At 39.0% G+C, this 22,761-nt stretch overlaps 1 protein-coding gene across 1 annotated transcript in view; it reads right to left on the reverse strand.

Annotated features, from left to right (window-relative positions):
- Positions 1–7,220: 7,220 nt before the first annotated feature.
- Positions 7,221–22,761, reverse strand: part of ACTR3 (actin related protein 3) — a 31,376-nt gene continuing 15,835 nt past the window's right edge. Inside the window, exons 2-12 of the mRNA XM_065637570.1 lie at positions 22,435–22,490; positions 18,197–18,321; positions 17,557–17,667; positions 15,916–16,011; positions 15,252–15,359; positions 12,950–13,093; positions 12,050–12,223; positions 11,191–11,283; positions 10,578–10,703; positions 8,531–8,614; positions 7,221–8,135 (exon numbers count right to left, since the gene is read on the reverse strand). Coding sequence (XP_065493642.1) covers positions 8,040–8,135; positions 8,531–8,614; positions 10,578–10,703; positions 11,191–11,283; positions 12,050–12,223; positions 12,950–13,093; positions 15,252–15,359; positions 15,916–16,011; positions 17,557–17,667; positions 18,197–18,321; positions 22,435–22,490 — 1,213 coding nt within the window. The 3' untranslated portion in view covers positions 7,221–8,039. The remainder of the gene's footprint in view (positions 8,136–8,530; positions 8,615–10,577; positions 10,704–11,190; positions 11,284–12,049; positions 12,224–12,949; positions 13,094–15,251; positions 15,360–15,915; positions 16,012–17,556; positions 17,668–18,196; positions 18,322–22,434; positions 22,491–22,761) is intronic.

Here is a 22,761-nt window from a genome sequence, read left to right on the forward strand (position 1 = left end):
AACACAAGAGCCTTTGCTGGTGCAGCAACCCAGCATTACGCAGGGAAACACACGGGCTGCAACTTCATCAGGAACATGTCCCTGGAGCACCCGCTCAACCTGCTCCCTAACCCACCTTCAGCCCCTCCAGCTCCCGGCTCCTGAGACATCAGACACTCTCTTGCCTTCACCTCAGAGACAGGCCCCCATTCACCTGACTGACAGATTTCAGCAGCTTCCAGGGTGCTGCAGCGAGCCGTGTCCCGCGAGAGGACCTGCAGGGTGAGCAGGGAAAGGAGCATCAGCTGGATGCGATGGAACAGACGTAGCAAAATCATCCCCCATTCTCCAAGAGCGCCATAGCGTATTCTGCAGGTTTGGACCTTGCTGTCAGCTTGCACTGTTTGACAAATTAACCACATTTGACGTTTTATAAGTCAGATGAGTTAATGGAGGGGAGAGAGGAGCTGAAGGTTGTCAGGTCACGACTCTGATAAAATCAAAGTGCATTAGGCAATAATTAGAGGAGGAATTCTAAAAACACTCAGAGACCCATTAAAGGCGAGAGGCGCACACGGCTGTTACCCAGCCCCAGCCCAGGACCATCTCCAGGTGCCCTGCTTGGGCTGAGCATTGTGACTACGCCAAAACAGCCCGGTCACATCTCAGCTGCCCAGAAGAGGGCTGCAGGGTGAGGACTGTCCTGGCGTGTGACTCCTTAATGCCACGTTTCCTGTTGAACAAATCCTGATGTATTTTTTTAGACCCCTCCTGCCCTCCTGTGTGACCACCTTTGCTCCCAGGCTCGTGTGACCGCAGCCAGGCGAGGGGGCTGCCAGTGCCAGCCAGCCCCTGCACCCACCAGGAGCGTGAGGTTTAGCTGTGGCTTTGCCGTGGCTATGGCAGCAAAACAAGAGAACAGGTTCGAAAGCAATGGGCAGGGAGATTTCTACCCATCACGCTCACAACATCCTTTCCAGCAAAAATAACTGAGCAGATTTAGGCAGATACAGTTTGGATAAAGTGCAGGCAGTAAGGCTGGAGGTCCCAGCCCACGAGAGGTTCCCTGCAGCCTGTGCAAACCTGGGAAGCCTTACAGCTCCCCCACAAAACTTCTCGGGCATTAAGAGAAGATATTTAGTCAGAAACAGAACAAAAGTAGAAATGCCAGATTCCCCACTGCTGATCGTCATCCTAAGTTAAGGAGCGTGGGATCAAGGTCGGGGCCCAGGAGCGCCCTAACCCCAGGCCAGGGGCTGCTCTGGGGATGGACGCTGGCAGGAAATTTGATCATGGACTAGAGAAACCTTCCTGATGGAAACATCACAGTGGTGGAAAACTTCTGCAAAAACATTCCACTCTTACAAACCAGCTCTTAGGTAAACGCACATTTTGCTTAGAAACACCTGACGAGCTATACTGATGACATTGCTGTGACATCCATGCAGTAAGTATCGCATTAGGGTAACGTTATCATTATCTACACTTTGTGGATGACAAGTACAACAAGCTAATGGCACCTAGTTGCAACAAAACTCTCTCAAGGCTCTGATGGAGCAGAGCTCTGCCTGGCTTTATCTTTGCTTGCGGGGGCATCAGGTCCTACAAGACATCAGCATTGCCCACGCCCCATCCCTGGAAGTGTTCAAGGCTGGGTTGGACGGGGCTTCAAACAACCTGATCTAGTGGAAGGTGTCCCTGCCCATGCCGGGGTATTGGAACTAGATGATCTTTAAGGTCCTTTCCAACCCAAACCATTCTATGATAGCATCCCCACCCTGTCTCCTGTGCACTCTGTACAGCCGGGTGCACAGAAAAGTCAAATTAATTCAGAAATTAATTGCAACGGGAGTATGACAACTTCCTCATAGTTATCTCCTGAGGTGGCTTCATGTATTTTGTGTGACAACTCCCTATACGTTATTAGCCCTCCAGCACGTCTCTGTCAGCCCCTGCGCTGATGGACTCCGTCCAGCTCTGCATCTGTAGGTAACTTCACACCATTTCTGTTGGCTGGAGCATCTTGCAGGCGTCTGAGCACCCACACCTGCAGGGAGACACCGATTGAGGAAGACAATGCTCAAATCCTCCTTGCCGTGGTGTGACTGGAAGGCGTTGGCCTTTCCGTGAAGGTTTGCCACGGGGCTCCCTCTGAGAGATGCTTTTTTCCAGGCAGGTTGTGCGAAAGGGTTTTCCAGGCTGTGGTGAGGCTGGATTTCTTGTGGGAAAGTGCCATCCTGTGGCTGTGTGCGAAATCCTGACCGCGCCGTGCCTGCAAACTGCTGCCAGGCAAAGCTCCCTCAGACAACGATCACATTATCAGTAAATACACATAGAAGTGCAGCCATGCTGCAATAAGGCAAATCGCTCTCCTCCCATCACCACAATCTGCAACAAATCTGCATTATAACGGACTCCTGCATCTTCCTTAGCTTCTGGCTTCCTTGGAGTTTTACCAGATACTTTATATTTGTTAGCTGGTATTTATTATTCTTTAGGGGCCAACTACTGTTATTTTTCACTGTTAACAAGGTCTGGCTAAATCCCAGAGTTGAAAAGTTGAAGAAAACAATAAAAACAAAGCAAAACTAATCACCACCCTGCAGGATGGAGGGTTTCTGGGGTATTCACCTCAGACCAAAGCTGCCACTCGGTGGGCTCAGCCCCGGGGCTCTGCCGCAAGGGAGGGATGGGGAGACACAAAGCTGGACCCCAGGCAGCCGGGGAAGGGCAAGAGGAGCAGCCGGTCACCCAGTCCAGTGGTGAAAACGGATTAATTTCTCAATTCGAAACCAAGGGAGATGCGATCCTGGGCTCTGAACTGGGAGGTGTGAACTTTCTCACAGGAAGAGGCACCCAAACAAGACAAGGAGAAAACCTACCATATAGCTTAGCAGCCAGGGCATTTAGCTGGGAAGGCGAGATGCATTTAAGCCCTCGCTCCAGTTACTGTTTATTTACAAAAATTGGAACAACTTTGAGATGTTAAAAAAATTTGCCCTGGATGTCCATGAAGCGATGTCTTCTAGGCTTTAAGGAAGTACAAATTGCTGCTTCTGTGCTGGTCTTACTTACAAACAATACACCTTTCCTGATACTTATTTTAATTCATGAAAAGAAGAAAAAAATTACTTGATTTTTTTTTTCTTTTCTCAAAGATATCAGTGTACGTGCTCTATACAGAGCACTAAAACTTTGGTTCCTATGAACTTGGTGCTGTTGTACTCTCTGGGTGTCTCTCCACGATTACCGGAAAACTTATATAATTTATGTAATACAGGGAGAAGCAGCTGGAGTGGTAAGAGCAAAATACCAGAAATCACCATCTGTCCGCTGGGTACTAAGCGGTACACCCGAACACACCGGGCATCACTTCTTGTGCAAGGGAGGCACATCTACAGCCGGCACAGCTCAGGCTGGGCCTTCCCTTTGGTAATCAGGTTTATGGTAAGTATTTTAAGAGATGAAAGAGCCATCGGCTGTATCCACACAGCACAGAGCTGCCCCGCTCCTCTTTAAAACATGAAGCTTACATTAGAAGTGCCGCAAAAAAATTGTGAAAATGTTGTTGTCCTGCCCAAGTCACAGCGGGGCCATCAGGCAGAAAACTCAAACTGCAACGTCCCGCCAGCAGCAGCAGCCCCAGCTCAGGGTGCCCGGCAGCTGCCTGCGCTCAGCTTTTCAAGTCATAAATAACTCATTCATCCCAACAATACCTCAACATTCGGTCACTAGTGTTTTCACAAAACGAAGAGATGAGCCTAAACTGACTTGGCAGTGATCTTTGATTTAGTCTAAGTTCAGCTGCCTGAAAATACGAGCTTTCAAGCACACAGGGCCAATTAAACCTGGAGTCCTACTTTGTCTAGCTGAATAAAATCAGACTCCTGGAGATCAGAAAAGCAAGCCAAGTTCAGGCAGGCCAGTCTGCAAGGGGTTTTTTAGTGCTCCTTGCAATTTTCTGTGCAGAAGTAGCACTGGTCCAAGTCACCTGGCAGTCACCAGGACAATAAAATACAAGTCTCCTTTATGTTGCTCCATAACACCAATCCCATTAAAACCTCTGTTACACAATAAGCACAGTGACTGTGTGGTACATGTGATAATTAAGAAGAAACACCAGCATGGGGTTTTTGACCCTTCACATTTCTACACGTGTCTTGGATGCTTCCAGCTCAGCCGCCTGCCACATCCCACGGCCGCAGCTCTGCCCCGGCTGCACCCAGCTCGGCACTGGGAGGGGAAGGTGGTTACTGGTGGGTGCTGCATCCATCCCCAGCCAGGTTATCCCCATGCACGAAAGAAACGTGGAGAGGTTAGGCAAAGGATTTAGTGTATCCTTGGGATGCTAATTACCAACACAACAGGATTTTGAAAACAAGAGAGGAAAAAAAAAAAATTGTACACAGGTGCAAATTGTAATTGCCTTTATGTAATCTCCCCAACAATGATCCTTAGAAGAAGAAAAAATACCACAATTCTAACCTTAAAAACCAACAACCAAACAAATCACCAACACTTGCCTTTACAATTAACCTTCTGGATGCTTTAAACCCAACCCAGCACAGAACAAACATGGGAGGTACAAATTTAAGGAGAGCAGAGGATTTTCTGAAAGGGCCTTTTATTCACGTTGTACCATCCCTGTTTTCCATGACTCCCAGGGTGACTTACCCGCAGGTTGCTCAGCCCCTCCACCACCTCACCAGCAACGGCAGCCCATGTTTTGATCTGGTATTACAGGTGCAGAACACCCCAACGTGAACCACTCCCAGAGTTATTCCCAGCGTACAAGACCATAATTGAGTATCATATGTTGTATGTTTACATGTTGATGACCCTGTGTTCAGTCCAAGTTGTTAATGGGAGCTGCCCATATTTTTAGTTCCCTAATGTATCAGAGAGCAGCCATGGCTGTGTACCTTCTCCAAAATTATCTCTACAGCACAAAAAACCCCCACAACATTGTAAAAACACCCCTACCTATTTCATTCTGTGAGAAGCCTAACATCATTTTAAGTTACAGCTACAAGAAAATGAATGTTGTGTAAAGCTATGGGTACTTTCCCCTCCTTTCTCTTCCACACAAATGACTAATAGAAGTTTAAAGAAATTTTCTTGGAGCCAGCAATAAACAAATTCAATAATGCAAAACTAAGGTCCTATATCCCTGATTTTGTAATTAATGTGCAGGGAGCCAGATAAAGTTGTACACGTCTCAGCTGAGCACACCAGGCACTGTACGAGCTGCGCAGGAACGCTTGGGGCACACATGCTCCCTCCTCTTCTGAGAGCTGAGGTCCACCAGCGAGACAACACAGCTTCCCTTCGGAGCGTGAGATTTCTAGTTCTGTACAAAGGACCATGAGTTTGGTGTGGAAGGCGCCTAAACCCACATCATCCTGGGCTGCTTTGGCTATTTTTATTCAGTTTTGACAGCAGGGATCCCTCACAACCTACAAAAAACCCCCAACTTCCTTGCCTGACTCTTGAACATGCCCAATTCATGATTAAATCCCCAGCAGTACCTGCGCTTCCCGCATTAAATACAGCTGCAATGCAAACCCCAACTTATTTTACACTTGGCAGCAACTCCCGTTCTCAGCCTGACAGCTTTCACGCTCAGATGTCAACTCTTCCTCCCACCAAAGAATTCATTTACAAGCTGGCTCATTTCTTTGACAAGCGATTTGCTAATCCAGTTACAATTGCGCCAGATATAGTGACCAGCCCTACAACCATCCCCCACTACTGGCGAGCGCCCATTTTTGCAAGATACCAACCTCCCAGACCTGCCGTCCTGGTGCAGACTGTTTCTTCCTATTCTGCCTCCCCTCTCCTGCCAGAGCCCAGCAGCTGAGCCACAGCACAGGAGAACCGCCCATCTTCTCCTGGTTACCCACCACAGCCAAGAACAGCCAAATTGTGGAGATTTGGATGCTACCACTCTGATTCAGACAGCTCTTTGCAGCAGCCAAGCCCATCTCAGTAACTCACAGCCTGCCAAGGATCTGTACAAAATCAGATTTGCTGAAGAGCCTCAACTCTTGTTGCCCCTCGGAGCCTCCCAAAATCCGTGACCACTCACTCAGCTCCTGCCCCCCAGCTCCCACCCCTCGGGCTCCTTACACATCAACTTAACTCTGCTGGTGCCTTCTCACCAAGCGCCCCAGCTCCTCCAAAGTGCCAAGTGTATCTCTGTATCAGGAATTTTGTGTTTGCCTTCTTTTTTTTTTCCAAGTGAATTTTTAAGACTAGTGGGGGAAAAAACCACAACCTTGCCTTTTCTTCAGGCCATGGCAGTGCATCAGGAAACCCAGTCACTAGAGTGTGACACAGCAGCAGAACCAGAGGACTGTTGGAAAAGCACAGCTTAAATTAACCTCTTTATTTTACACGTATTTGTCTATTGGTCTTTCTTACCATACGAATCAGTCAGCATTTATGATTTGAAAAGTCACTATTTGAAAAACTCAGAAATTGTATCATTCATAGGGAGGTGTTAATAATATAGTTTTGCTATACAATTATTTAACATTTTCTTGTTTACATCAAAGTTCTATTCGATTCTAGCATGTGAAGTTTTATAATGCTTGCTGTAAAAAGACTTTCCCATGTTTATCCTAATTTTGGAGTCTCGTTTATCCTGCTTTGAAGCAACTAGAAGCTCTGGAAGTTGATAAGCTTCTCTGAAAAAAATCTGAGGAATCTTTACAATTCAGAAGAAACCAAGAGATCTCCCTCTTGTGGTCTTCTACACAAACAGCCTTAACTACATTTGTGAGTTCAGAAGTGTCTAAAGAGTTTTCTTTCATCAAATATTAACAGAAATTTTAAGTAATTCCATTCAATATATGAAGCGTTCTTCCTAGAAAGAATGAGAAAGAGATTGTTTTCACTTTATTTTTATCTACATGGTATTTTCTTGCAGAAAAACCACAGAGATTTAAAACGCAGCACTGTCTCCTGTAAACCACCACTTGAAAGAAAGTGGGGGGAAAAAGTTACAGAACAAAGTAGATGAACAAACCTAACAATGGAGGAGATGTTAGGTTTATATAGATAAGTGCTATCTAGACGAACATATAAACTTCTAAAATGCTCACACTTCAGTTTACACAATGCACAGAATGATCTCTACCTTACAGACCAATCTTACTCCTCAAAAACCACAGCGGATATGTAGGAACCCGTGCTCACAGCTTCCCATGTAAATGAGATTAACAAGTCTGACACAAACATAAAAAGAAATTTTGTGCCTTTATTGGAATGGTGTTAGGCTTTAAATACACCAATTTTGATAACCTGATTATTTGGTTTTTAATTAGAAATGACACTACAGAACTGCAAATACTGGTCCAACAGTCTTGTCTTTTTTTTTTTCTTTTTTTTTTAAAGCAAGAGATAGTATGAAAATGCACCAAGTAATCAGAAAGCACTAGCAGGCATCGGTTAATCCAAGATACTAGCTTCTTAGTTCCAAAAGCACTCGCAGTGTATGGAACCCAGGATTTAGACTGGTCATGATTTGCAAGAACGAGTTGCATGACTCATGACGACTTTTTTTTTTTTTAATTTACTTTCAAGTTGGTCACTGGTAATTTCTTTTCCTCAAATATTACAGTTTCTTTAATCATATTTTTTCCTCAAAGTATAAAAAAGTATGAAATATAAACAAGCTCCTGCATTGCACCCATGAAAAGGTACAACGGAAGCATTAGAGAGCTGACTATCTACACACCGTCAAATCCCATCAAATCTTGGATCATTCATTAATATACAAAATATCAGGGCACAGAAAGAACTAAAATCCACTTTTTTGTTCTGTTACGCACAGGTTCAAATAATCAATCTAAAGAAAAAACGTGATCATTTTGGCTTTCCACTACATCTGCATGTTGAGACACTTATTAAAATAATCCTGCTTAATTGTGTTTGGTCTTTTTCTTATTGTCAAGTCATGTTTGTTACCTTAATACCAGCCATCAGACAAACAAGTAATCAGAAAGACTCCTCCTCCTCCCCACCTCCCCAGCCCTGACCCCTGCGAGGTCACAGCTTTAAGACATGACCCCAAACACAGGGTTGTGACGACAGATGCTAGGACCAATCTCTTCATAATCTTTTTTGGTATGGCACACTTGGTAGAATTCGGGCTGTAAAGGCAAGGAGAGAAAAAAAATTAGTCAGTGGTACATACACCTTAACACTTAAGCAGCAAACGGAAAAAAATAAATACAGATAACCTGGAAGTTCTGATATTAGTATTACATCAGACATCACTAAACACCAATGCAAACAATGTGTTTTGCCACAAAACTAAAATGCACTATTTAACAACTCTCACAAAGCTGTAATTTGGCTTTCATTTGCTCTTTTGAATCTTTAAAGTCTAATGCAAAAACTTCAAATGGGGCAGGGAGGGTATATTTGCTACCTGAGGCCTATTAGAAACCCCCCAACTGCATTCAATATAAAGCAAACAAGAAATAAGAACTCCAAAAGTGCAGCCAGAGTAACTAAAACACACTCAGCTTTATAGCCAACTTACTGTGGAAGCCAGCATTGATCCACCAAACCAAACAGCGTATCTTTGCATATGGTGTGTAATGACTTGTACATCAATAGGCTTAGGCTATAAAAGGAAAAAAAAAATTATACATGAAAGGTCACTTTTGCTGGTAAAAACTAGATCTCTTACAAAAGGAGTGCATATTCCAAGCCTACTTTTCACAAATTAGTATTTTCTTAAATGCTAAGTAGGTAAACTTGCAGTTATAGCAGTTATATATACAGTTATATATATTAGATTTTCTCAGGTACAACCCCAGACTAAGAAACAGCTCTTGTTTATAAATCACCAGTTACCTCCTTTACTGGACATCAAGAGATATCTATTTGCATTCACACCAATTTTCTCCCAAGAGCTCCACTACGGTGTTCCTCTCCAATCATCGTTCTATTTTCTGCTGAATTTCTTCAGGGACTGCTTATTTATGTAGTTGTAAGAATAGGTCCATGCTACTTACCCTTTTCAAAAAAGCACTTCAGAAAGCTAATTTTTGAGCTTCATGTCATTATTTTAACAAAGCATCAGTTGCAAACTGAAAGTTTATAGGACCAATACAGCCAGTCATGCTTTTCAAAATGACACCACTCATCGCAGTCAGCCCCTTTCCCTCATATCCACACAAACCTTCACTCCTTACTTGTGCTTATCAAAAACTGCAGCGCACATAACAGTTTCAGAAGTAGTTTGTTCCAGTACAACCTGCTGAAATCTGAACAATTTGAAACAGTATCTAAAAATTATTTGTAATACATTTGCAAAGTTCAAATCCATGACCACCTGAAATGCCAGTACTCTGAAGGAGGAAAAATCTGATCAGATTTCCTTATTATATCCTGTTACCTTACTAAGCCGTAGAAGTCTGGTAAGGAGAACTAAGAATAAATGAGGTTACTTGAGCCAGAGAACTGTATATAACTGAAAATTCAAAGTTGTCTACATGGCATACTATGAAGCTATACTGGGGGTTTTAAGGACTGCTTGAGCTCTTCTAGCTAGATTACTACTAAAAAATAAATTAGGAAAATCACTTCAATCTTGCCTTAAAAGGAAAAAACAAAATAATTTTTATCTCTGCTGGTATCTTTTATGTATGCAGAATCAACAGAAAAATGCAAAAGTTAGATCAGAGGTCAAAAGTGGAAAGAACAAAAATTAAGCATCATGCAGTTTAATGAAAACATGTAGTCATTTCATAGGATCACAGGATCATTTTGGTGGGAAGGGTCCCCCAGAGTGTTTCTAGTTCAGCCTCCTGCTCAATGCAGAATCAGCTTTCAGGTTGAAGGGAACTTATTCAGAGTTTTATCCAGCTGAATCTCAAAAACCTCCAAGGATGGAGACTGCACAACCTCTCTGGGCAGCCTGTTCAATGCTTGATTATACCCACACTGAAAAAGTTTTTCCTTTTATCCAAGCTGAACTTATTTTGTTTCGATTTTTTTGTTGTCTCTCGTGCACCCACCACTCCACACTGTCACACACACCGAGGGGCTGCTACGAGGCTCCCAAAGCCTCTTCTCCAAACGAGCCGGTCCCCTCAGCCTTCCTTCATTGGACACGTGCTCCAGTCCTCCGACCATCCTGATGGCTCCACAATGAGCTTGCTGCTCCCTCTCTCCTAATATCTTTAAGGTGAAAAGACTGAGGACGATGATTTACAACTAATCGATAAGCACTAAGCACAAAAAAAAAAAAGCTGGGGAGTGGCCAACTGCTTTTAAGTCCCATCCTTGCATTAGGCAAGACTGATTCAGTTCAAAAATAATGGACAAGCAGTACAAGTGCCTATCAGGGGAAAAAGCACTATTATGGCTTCCTACAGCGAAAGGATTATATAAATATTTTCCAGTACCAGTCTACAATTCTCTACAACATATGAATCTCTGAAAAGCTTCTATGAGAACTTTAAATGAAAACGAGGACATTTCAACAAACAAGAACATCATTGCAATATGATATTTTCACATTTTCCAGGTAACAAGGGAGAGAAAGATGCTTGTTAAACACATTAGCAGCAAGAACTGACCTTCAGTCTGCCACCACTAAGTTCTTCACTAAGTTTCAGTCTGGCATCAACAGTTCTTTTCAAGTCTCGCTGTAAACGGCGACCGAAGTCCCTGAACATGGTGGAGCCTCCAGAGAGGACAATATTCTGTTTTGAGTAACAAAAATTATTAACTGCTTCTGAAAATGTACATCTCCAGCTTTATTCAATTCTTACATTTTAAATATCTAAATATATTTTTGAATTTACAGTTAATGGGTATGGTTTTGCTTTAAGTTTTAAATTATCTAACACAAGCCTGACAGAATATGAATTCGCAAAGAGGCTGCCACATTAAAATTGGCTGTGCTTTAAAATCCATTTATATCTTAGTATATCTCTCTCTTGCTCAGATTTATGTTTCCCTTATTTCTTCTTCCTTTAAATGAGAGGTTGAGTAACAAAACATCATATTCTCAAAAAAGTGTAAGTGAACAACATAAAGCCTTCTGCATATTGGGCTTCTTTCTAGAAAAACGGTTAATTTTGTCATTGGTTTGTGTTGGGTTTTTTTTAAATAGTTTCAAATACTTATTTCAACATATAGCACAATCCTTCTGAAACAAGTATTCAAAAAATCATTATAGCTACTGACCTTATACAGAGGACGTCTAACATCAATGGGACAATTCTGAATAACTTCATCTACTACTTCTGAGATTGGTTGCGTGAAGTCAGGATTAGCAAACTGCGATCAAGAATAAAAACAGAGGAGTCAACAGGTAGGACCACAAATTGCAAGGGAAAGGGAGGAAAGAGAAAAAGGGAAGAGAAAGAACCGTCCTGTTATACTGGAGATGTCATGAAAACTAATAATGGAAATAGTTACGTTAGCTATTTTTGTTGCCATTTATAAAAGGTTTGACGGAATAAACCTAAAGAATCCATTTTGTCAGCTATTCTCTTAGTTTTTGTTAACCATAATAGGTCAAAGAACACAAGCCCTTCTCAGATGCTGAGCACCAGAGCAAAACAGAGTAACGTGAAAAAAATCTGCAACAGGAGAATGCAGAGAAACAGCAGAGAGAGAAAAAAGGCTTTATTCCCTTTTAGTTTTTCCCAACAGTAGAAGAGAGACTGAGGGTATAAAAGGCAAGACGACAGAATATTTGGAAACTCGACTTTTCAACAGACAAGAAAGAAAACAGGCTACAATGTGGTGAGACCTGGAAATTCTATTAAATATTTCAAGAAGAAAATCTAAGTTTAGTAATCCATTTACTTTAAAAATTTCAAATATAGCGCTTTGTTTAGGTATCAGCCTGAATTTGTATAAAAATTACTAACAATCAAGAATCAAAACCACGCTGACTTCCAATAGCCGGTTATCTATCTACAAATAAGGAGAAACACAAGTCAGGATAACCACTTATTTAGATGTTTACAAATGCTATTTATATGCTATCATCTAAAATGCACCTAAACCAAAGTGTAGACAATTTAAATCAACTTACCTCAGGATGGAAGAAAATCTCTGGCCCCAGGAATCTCTCATAGCCAACATCAATGGTAAATTCTTTCTTTGAGATAGCATTAATTCCAGTATACTGTTTAATCCACTTTGTACCATCTGTGTCATACTTGTTAAATTCTTTTACTAAGTCAGGGCAAACATAACTAAAGCGTTCCTGAAAATTGAATATGTACAGTTAGAAGTATCTTCTTAAGTATAGCAGAAAAGATGGCATGAACTTAAAAGGTTTAAATTACTATACTTTTTTCAAGAATAGGAGTTTTAAATTGGTAGATACAGAATAGGCCCCCAAAACAGCTAAACTGACATTTACTGTATACGGTTAGATAATGGCTCTGCTACTACAAATCATTTCTGTGCAGCACTGAAAGCAGCACATCTTGCTGAGCTAAATTACTTTTCTTCTATTTTTCCTCTGAACTTATATGATGGTGAGAAATGAGTTTTAAAGCATATTGAAGAATTGCCATAGAAAACAAGGTTTAAGTGTACTTTTAAGCTGAATGTCTTTCAGAATAGCTTTGTACTATGAAAAAGCACATATCAACATAAAAGAGTAATTACAGCTGTTTACATTGCACATCCCACCAAGAATATTTCCTACTGAATATTACAATAATAATAATAATAATAATGAAGGAAGGAGAAAGGGGAGACTACAAGTGAAGAGTGAAATTCTAGGCCTAATTGAGTATAACCCAACAAGATACTTTAAATGTAAGGTATTTGATATTATTACATTATTTAGACATTTTTCTATTATTTAGAGACAAAGCATCCTTGTTTGGAAGGACAATGGTTTTAAGAGATTATTGTATTTTAAAAACAGATATCAAGCTCCAACCTAAAATAACCTTAACAACTGCAATGTTCACTTTACCTTCACTGCTTTAGCTGTTTCCAAGGATTGTTCTGGAGGAATTCCTACTTCTCGCTCCCTCAGCAACTGCTGAATGAAGTATGTTATATCTCGCCCAGCAATTGGAATGTGTTTGATACAGCTGCCAATCACGTATCCTTCAGCCTGTACATAAAATTAATTGGGAGAAAGATATTGACAAGAGCTCCTTTCAACAAAGCTTAGGAGGGAGAGATAAAGACATGGAGTCTAAATTCCTGTTCACTACCTGTGACTGTGAGACTGAAGCCCTTTAACACTGGCTCATTTTAATTACCAAAAATCCAATTCTTCAGAAGCCTTATTTTACTTTAGTGTTTCATTTTGCATTGGTTCATAATTCTTACAACGTTAGGAGGAACAGAAAGGTCACTAGTACATAAGGCAGACAAATAGCTATACTCACTATTCCTTGGCCTTTATTTTCTCTTCAAAATGAGGTTACTCTTACCAAAAAGGTCAAGGAACCTTGTATCGTGAAATATTATTTTAGAATAAATGATGTGGCTCTGCAGTCACAGCCACTGATGTAAGACGTTACAATCCACATGAACCAAAATTAATTTTCTGAAAGCAGGGAGAAAATGCATCATTTCAGCACATTAACTGAGACACTTAGAACATCAGACCGGCCCATGCTCATCCATCAGTCTCCCCTTGTAAGTCACACTCGTCCTGGGGGCCAGTATTGTGGCATTACAAACATCTGGTCTAAACACAGAAACCAAAAGCATTCAAGACCAGCTTTCAGCCTCACCAGACCTGCTACATCCAAACAGACGAATCCAGACATCACAGCAATATTAAATTCTTAAAACTTCCTATATACACCTTACGTTCATATAAAATGTTCTACCATAGAAAATAATGCAGTCATAAAAAAATACCACTCTTGTTAGCTTCACTATAGCGATAACTGTGTTAACTCCTCTTTATCCATTTTATTATAAAAATGGTATACTATTGCTGTCAATTTGTTCAACATGTTTAAAAATTCCAGAAATCAAGCAAGTATCACTGTACAAAGGAGCTTAATGAGTGACAAAGAATATCCACTCTCATTTCAATTAAAGAAAACAAACCCACAGATCAGGAAGAGTTCAACTGTTTAAAACAGCAATTTGAACTATTAAATACAATTTTTAAAAAGTTTACCTAGAAAAGGTTTTGAATCTCAATTGTTTCCTACTTCTTATTTAAAAAATGCCATCTCAGATGAACCGTCTGAACAGATTTAGCCACTATATTCCACCAAGGTTAATAAGAAATTGCCACATCACAGCATATATTTGATCACCACCAATGCTACTACTTGGTCTAAAAAAACATTTAAAAAAATAAGGTTACTGTGGCATGATAAAGCTTTGTATAGATTTCAATCTTAAAAATTGCAATCTAACTTCATTTTGAAAAGAAAAATGCATCTGGTGTCTAGACACGCATTTCACTTCCCAAGGAAAGATGGGCAGAGAGACATATGACCAGCCACTTGAAATAAAGAACACTATCAAGTGCTTCAATTATAAAATTTCAAATATGTAGCTTTGTAAAAGGAAACACATACCTACAGCACAAACAATAATTTGACAATTAAGAAACTGTAGCTGTACATGTTAATTATTTAATAAAATATCTCTATTTTATCTGTTTTTGCTTTTAGCAACTTGACATATTAGAACAGACAATAATTAACATTAGAAGTTTGTTGTTGGGTTTTGGGGTTTTTTGCGTTTTTTGTTTGTTTGGTTAGGTGGTGTTTTGTTTTGTTTTTTCAGTCAAGTAGGAACTTTTTTCTTTTTGCTTTTATCCCTGATGCATGATATCATACTACTAAATATTGGTCAATAGATGGAGAAAAATTGTAAATGATACTATATCTGCCCTCAAATATTTTGTATTATTTATGTTTTATATACTAATTGACTGAATTAAACAAAAAAGTTTCCAAGCTTTTTGGGCTGACTCTTGTAAAAAGCGTACTCACTCTTACCAGCAAAACAAACTGGAAGTATTATAAAAGAATACAATTTCATTGATCACTTAGCACAGCCTTGGCAAATCGCCTTCTAAGATAAATCACTGAAAGACAATATACCCTGACAAACTCTGGGTGCCAGAGAGCTGAGAGTTTCTGTGCTACAAAATAAACAAAAACCCCACAACCCTGGAAATTATGTGACATCTTTGAACATTTCTAGCTATTATTCAGTCTGTGTAAGTGTAAATTTCAGAGAAGTTATAGAACAAACTGCTCTTCAGTTTAACTGTTTTGATGTATACTTACCACAGGAATAACGTGAGTGACACCATCGCCACTGTCTATAACTGTACCAGTCAGTGTTCGTTCTCCTACTTGTCTTGATGTCCAAGACGCAGCTAAGGCAAGGACAGCCTTGGAAAAGAACATGTACAAAAAAACCAAATCTTAATACAAGCACCACATTGCAGATCCCACCTTCTGGCAGTCCTCCCAACACACCCAGACTGACACACTCCTGGTAACTTATACCATGGAAACTGATTTAGTAATATTATGTACGTGTACACAACAGCTCACAAAAAAGAAGCTGCATAAACGTGGTTTTTGACTCCTGATGCTTTTTAGCCACGTTCAAACAAACAACTTTTCTGTTACTTCATATTGAGAGGGAGTCAGTTCTTGGCCTAATACCAGTAATACCATTTATTATTATGATGTGGTGTGTTGTTGTTTTGTTTGTCTGTTTAAAAATTTAAGATGCAATAAGTACATTTTCCCGCTTAGAGGCTGCTTTCTATACAGGTAACAGAGGAACAGAGCACAGAATCAATGCGTATCCAACATCCAGTGGTGAAATTGCTAACCAAAAGTAAAGTATTTCAAACACCACTCATATAGTTTTCACAGTGAAATTAGTTTCAACTCAGAGAATTACCGTAACTCTAACTTTCAACAGCCCTGCCCTTACCTGGACAGCAATATATAGCCCTGGAACATTGAAAGACTCAAACATTATTTCAGCAGTATATTCTCTATTTTCTGGAGTATTTAATGGAGGCTCAGTCTGTGAGACAAAAGAAAAAAAAAGTTTTACTTACATTCAAATCACTTTTTAAATAAAGTCAACAAATCCTAAGTTTTGTAAGATGAGACATTCAACAACAATGGCATGTAAAAATAGTAATGTGCAATGGGTGCTTTTTAAAGATAAATAGTGCAGTTAAGAAAAATCTATAAACTCCTCTGACAATAACAGGATTTATGCAAACTGCGCTGCAAAACCATGATGATTTCAGTGAAAACGAAAACAGAAGTGCAGTAAAAACATGATAGTAGTTACTGCTTAAGACTTTAAATGATGGCCCCCTTTGTGGGTTCGTTAGCTTTGATTTCACTTAAAAGAATCAAGGACTATGAACCTAAAAATGTCAAAGGATATAGCTTAGCACATTTAAAGAATGACAATTATTAAAATTTCTCAGTGATTCATTAAAGAAAAAAGCTGTTTTGCTTCAGAAGGCAATCACTATAAAATAAGTTGGTATCATCAGCTGTAGAAATGTACTTAACTGAGAGAAGCTCACAACATACAATACACTATGATAGTATGCTATAATTTGCATTAAAATACCAAACGTACTTAATATTAAGTCTCTTCTCTGAAAGAGCATTTTGGATAGTGCTACAGAATATCTAAGAAGAGAGGAGGAAAAAAAAAAAAAAAGAAAAACCAAAATCACTCTTTTTTTGCATCAACTATGTAATAGGAGGGTAAACAGAGGAGGGAGCCAGACTCATCACAAAACTGACAGGACGAGAGGCCATGGAGACAAACTACACCATGGGAAATCCTAAGGAGGTATTAGGAGGCAAAAAGGTAACGTAAGGGTGGTCTAATATTGGAAAAGGGGCCCAGAGCTGTTATAGCATCTTGATCCTTGGAGATATTCAAAGTTTGGCTGGATACAGCCTTGAGCAACCAGACCTAATCAGACCTGCTTTGACAAGATTGTTGCGTTAGAAGTTCTTTAATGAGTAGGGACAACACCTCTAACTCCAGACTTGCTCTATAAACATCACAATAAAACAAACTGTCTATTTCAATGGCCTTAAATAAAATACTAAGGAACAGCAGATGCTTCAGAATAACATTGACCTTAATTCAGATCAATCTGCCCAAATATGATAATCAATCCTGATTTCGCAAAAGACAAAAATTCACACTCTAGACACATCATCCAGGTGGCAACATTGTAAAAACAAAATAATTGCAACTACATCAAGTCAAAACACACCAGTACTATTTTTGCCTCAAAAACATAAACTTGATCATTGAATTCAGTGGCTAAGTAATAGGGAAAAAAAAAGGATGGAGCAGATGCAATTTGGAAGGAAACAAGAACAGAAAGGAGTTTGCAGTTCAGATATTCTGATGTCTTCAGAAAACTAAAGAACCTGGATGGGATAAGCCAGGTCAGGAAAGTTTCAGGTAATTTATATTTACTTTAGTTTTCAAGATAACCATATTAATATTTAAGAATTATTACATAAATCAGCACATTCTTACTAGTCATCTACAATTTCATGAGTAGCACATAATTTTACCTACCAGAAGAAAATAATGATCTTCGGGTTCTGCCCTTAGATACTTAAAGATTACTTGCTCCATAAACCTCTCCATCAAGTCCCAGTCTTCAACTATACCATGGCGGATGGGCCACTGTTGCAGAAAAAAATCAAAATAGAATTGGAAACACAAGGATAAAAGAAAAAAGTAATCAGTGTTTTGAACTGCAGTAAAAGCATATGATCTACATATGCAAGAAACCCTGCATTAGGTTTTCCCTATTCCACTCTGACGTCCATTCCAAATTCAGATTCCAGCCCTGAACAGCAGAGACAATACATCGCGCTTGTCTCAGCACACGGAATGGTGGCACGAGGATAAACCAAAGGTTCCCCCAGCCCAGTATCCCAACTCTGACGTTGCTGACAGGAGATGCCAAAGAACACCAAAAAATGTGATATTTCTGCTTAACACCCTCCCATATTCACATACTTTTTTGCAAATTCCCACAGGGTGCTGAAGATCAACAAAACCAATACCAAACCTTCTTTTCCATTAAAACAGAGTTAATAAGAAAATAAGATTAAAGTTAACCAAAAAGCATTCATAAAAAGCTGTTTACTGTATGGCTGATGTTTTCTAAAGAGTATTGGAAAGGTATTTTAAACACTTCTCTTAATACCTTGGTTGCATAAGTTGGTTTTTCTATTGCTTCATCCCCAATAAAGAAGTCTAAATCATCAACACCTTTCAAAACCCTCCTTTGTGCTTGATCGACCACTTTTGCTGATTCTTTGATAGCAATACCTTTAACAGAGAACACAAACAATACCATAGATTAGATATCCTGCACTAAAAAAGAAAACCCCAACATTCAAGAACAGGAACACAATGTAATCGTATTCATCCTTTGTTTCAGGCATAAGCACAGAAAAGCTAAATAAAAACAGATAATTTGAATTCCAATCATAGGTAAACATAATAGGGATTTATAAAGTAACACCATACAGATCTAATTGATAGACAAAAGCAATCTGGAGATAAAGTAAAAAATAACCACTAAGGTAGGGTATTCCTACAGATCTCATTGTATTCAACAAGTGTGCTAGTTTTCTGCATACCCTACTAATTAAAAAAGAAAAAAAATGCAGTTCTATAAGTTGCATAAAGAGCAATTAAAAAAACAAACAAAAAACACGTGTTGCCACTATGTAAGTGGATGTTCTACCTCACTTGCACCAATCTGATTTCTGGACATACTATAAAAGTGAGATATGTTACACAAAAGGGACTGAAGAGCAACTAAATATGCAAAAAACGCGCAAAAGAAGGCAGGAAGAAAGAAGTAGGAGAAAAAGCAAACAGAAAAAGAAAACTGGACAGAAATGTAAGGAGTATTTTTAAAAGAACAGAAATTCGTACGACCACATGATGCACCTTTAGATGCCTTAAACCAGATTTTCACAGAGGCCATTCCTCTGAATGCTACTCCTATCTCATATTTAGGAACAGGATGGGGAATTTCCTTTAAGCAAGACTATAAATCTCTCCTTCACTTAAGGAATAACTGGCAAAAGTTAAGAGCTTGTATCTTAGCAATTTATTCCTTCACAATAAGTACTCATCATACAGCTCTTATCACAAAAATACTGGCTAAGGCTAAATACAGGATCCTGGAAAGATGGATCAGTGATGAGTTATCACAGGAACACAGATGTTCCCTTCCCTCATGTTTTGCATCAGCCCCCCGGCTACCAAGGTTGCAGAGTCAGCAATACCTGCTGTATTTTTTCAGCTCCTACTAATTGCCTTTAAACACAACCCTCTACACAAAAGAGGAAATTCATATACATAAGCATTACTATCAGCCTCAATTATTCGAAGAATGTGATCCAAAACCTCTTTCAAAGGCAGAATTATTTCACTAGTTTTTATCTTTGGTAAGAAGTTCTGTCTGCTCACAACTAAGATTTAAAAAAAGTCATGAGAACATCTGCTGCAGTCTCAAAGCCCACCAGCCACAGGATCTGGAAATCAGCACCGTTAGTTCATTGATGCTCTCTCCCCATAAAGAGCAACAAATACAGAGCTGTACAGCCAGAGAAACTGAAAAGTTGTGAAACTCAGCAGGATAAACCAGAAAACATTATTTTGAGCTCTTCAGGAAGAAAACTGAATCATCCTGTAACTTGTGTAGCAGCTTATGGGAGAGCAGAGAGGAAGCAAAAGGCTGGAGGAAGCCAAAAACATGAAGCGGTGGGGGAGATAGGAAGGAGAAGCTAAAATGGTGGGGAAGGAGGTGTCGCAAGCCCGGTTTGTTGTTTGCTGCAAGGGAGAACAAGAACCTTGCCAAATATTTTTCAGGTCCTCATTACAGAGCTCACACATTTTGGGAAATTTTTCTGTCCAGATGTGTGTTATCCTCAAGAAGTTTCAAGATGTCATCACTTGCCACGGGATTATAGGAACTTTTAAAATCAAAGTGGTTTCACCCTGTCACAAGCTTAAAAGTAGATGGGAGCTCGCAACATTTTGATTTCTTGGAAGCCAGCCTGTTCAATCCTCATTCCGAAAGTCAGAAATGAGAAGGAAACAACCTGAATCAAGGATCAGATCTTGAAAATACAAATAGGAAAGTAAATCTTGCTGAAACCACGGTGTCTGAAGATGGGCAGCACTCCAGCAGCATCTCAGAGCATTTGCCTTTGGTTTGCTTGGCACCAGAATTAAGAGTTTTCAGAAAAAGAGAGGACATACTTGCATCAAATCAGTTTCTGTGCTCAACCACTACTCAAGCTTTTTTTTTTTTTCTTTTAAAGGTAAAGGAAAGGCCATTTAACATGTAAACTGTCATAGATAAACTGAAATAGATGACAAATCAGAAGAACTACTGGGTAATGGAAATAAATTGATTCCTATTTTAGCATACAGCAGGAAAAAAGGCTTAAGTGAATAAAAATCAAGGAAAATTAAGATCTAAAAAGCAGCCAGAGAAGAAAGCAGTGAACCCAGGTCTCTTCAAAAAATTGGCTCAATATATTTTAATCTACTTTACTTTTCAAGCAAGCATTTGTCATCTCTACAGAAGCATATCCAGAATTAAATCAAGAACACAATGTAAGAGATAAAGATTTGTTAAGAGCAGGAGTGAATAAGATATGCAAGAGGAGAACAAGGCAGAAAGAATGCTGCTCCAACCTGTCTGACAGCAAACATTTTTATAGAGAATCAAACTGACAATGCGTAACCACCATTGCTGGAAGTCAAAGGAGAAACCAAACCATTGTTCCTCTGTGCATAATATTAAGGAAATTAAAGACGCCAAATTTATCCAAAAAAGATCCACAGGTTTTTGTAACATTTTACTTTGGAACTAGGTACTGCTATATTCTATTTTTGTTTCTCTAATGTAGGTTACACCAGTGCTATTTTATTTCGAGGCAGAGGATTAATGCAAACTGGTGCATTTAGTAAAATAATCTAACTTGGATTACAGTAAAAATGATAAAAACGCCTTTTTCATTAAGAGAATCACAGTCCAGGACTATTTCAGTTGTAGGGGCACCTAGACTAGGGCACCTTTTTTTTTTTTTTTTTTAAATACACCACACTATACTAAAAAAGCTGTCAAAAAATCTCATTTCCCCCTTTCTTCTTCTACTTTAATAGTATCCCTGTTGTACAAATTGCTCTCCTAATGATCTGACAGTTCATTTTATTCACAGAATTTGTTTAAAGTGTCATGATATCTCTTCTTTTCTGGACGAGAAAGCGATTTTTTAATTAAATAAACCAAATCCAAATATGCAGAAAAAGTACATAAACTCTACTTATCTGAAATGCCATAAAATAACCATTTTCCTATTTTTAATGTAAAGACAGCTATGAAGTTTAAAGAGCAATGTAAGGGTTTTTTTTCAATGGGCGGTAACTTAAAAATATCTGATGTTAAAACTAGTTTCTGTGTGAAAAACAAAACTATAGTTTATATACCACCGAGGTACACCAAATGAAATTCAATTGAAAAAACAAATGAATGAAGAACTACATATAAAAGAGATTGAAAGGATTTTCTCATTTGCATGAAAACAGGAGAATGCGTTAAGTTAATAAACCTTTGCTTTCCATGAAAATTGCTTTTGAAGCATGTTTTCTAGAAAAAGCAGCATAGAGCTCAAACTATCAAGTTCTATTTTACAGCTACTATTGCTTAAGTATTATTAGTTCTAGCTCTTTTCCTGTTGCATTTACAAGGAAAACTGGGTGTACTAATTATTCCTTTTTATCAGGATGTAATACGTGATTATTTTGGCACAGATGAACAATGACAAAATGCCAAGTGCTGTAGGGGTCAAGAAGTGAAGCATTTCCAAAGGAAGCCCATTGAGCTCTACTCTCTGGAGCAGAGCTCCATCACTTCAGGTGGGAGAAACACTTCAGAAGACAGGGAGTGAATAAGTGATTTTACATGTTAAAAAAATAAGTTAAACAATTTCTTGTTCTATTTACAAAACATACTGAATTAAGGAACATGACTGTAATACTAAAAATACCCGGGAAGTACAACATTTAAAACCCTAGAGATATTAAAAATCTGATTTTAATTTTGTTTTGCTAGCTAACATCAACTGAACTTCAACCTGAGAAGTCCCTAATAAGGGGGAAACCTTCTAAAAAGCAAATATAGCCACACTACTGTATTTCAATATGGTTTCAACTTCCAAGATATTAACTTCAAATATTAGTATACCATTATAACAAATGTATCTTTCTAAACAGAACAGAGCCACACTATCACTTTGTGTCACCATTCAGAGGTCTTTACAAGTTGCTTTTTTTTTTTTTTTTTAAACACACATAGCATGTTATGGAAACTCTAAGTGTAACTTCATCATTCACACACAAGTAATAAGTACTTACAGGAAGGAATAATGAACTGGGGTTCAGTATTACCGGCATATCCGAGCTTTGTATACCTATTGAGGCAAAAAAGGTTGGGTTATAATACTTAATACCACAAATACCAAAGATATCTCCCTTTTTTTAATGAACTCTTCCCATAAAGACTCGCTGAACTTCCTTAAAAAAACTCAAAGAACTTATCTTTTTTAAAAGGAAAAACAATGCTTTCTACAACAAATCAAGCATCATTGCTAACTTCTACTCTAGTAAAAAGTTGCTGCAGAACACAAAGTATGTAATTCAATTTATCAAAGCTTAGAAGTATAACTTAGAACCAGAGTGGTT

The sequence above is a fragment of the Caloenas nicobarica genome, chromosome 6, assembly GCF_036013445.1.
Source record: "Caloenas nicobarica isolate bCalNic1 chromosome 6, bCalNic1.hap1, whole genome shotgun sequence".
Lineage (NCBI taxonomy): Eukaryota > Metazoa > Chordata > Aves > Columbiformes > Columbidae > Caloenas > Caloenas nicobarica.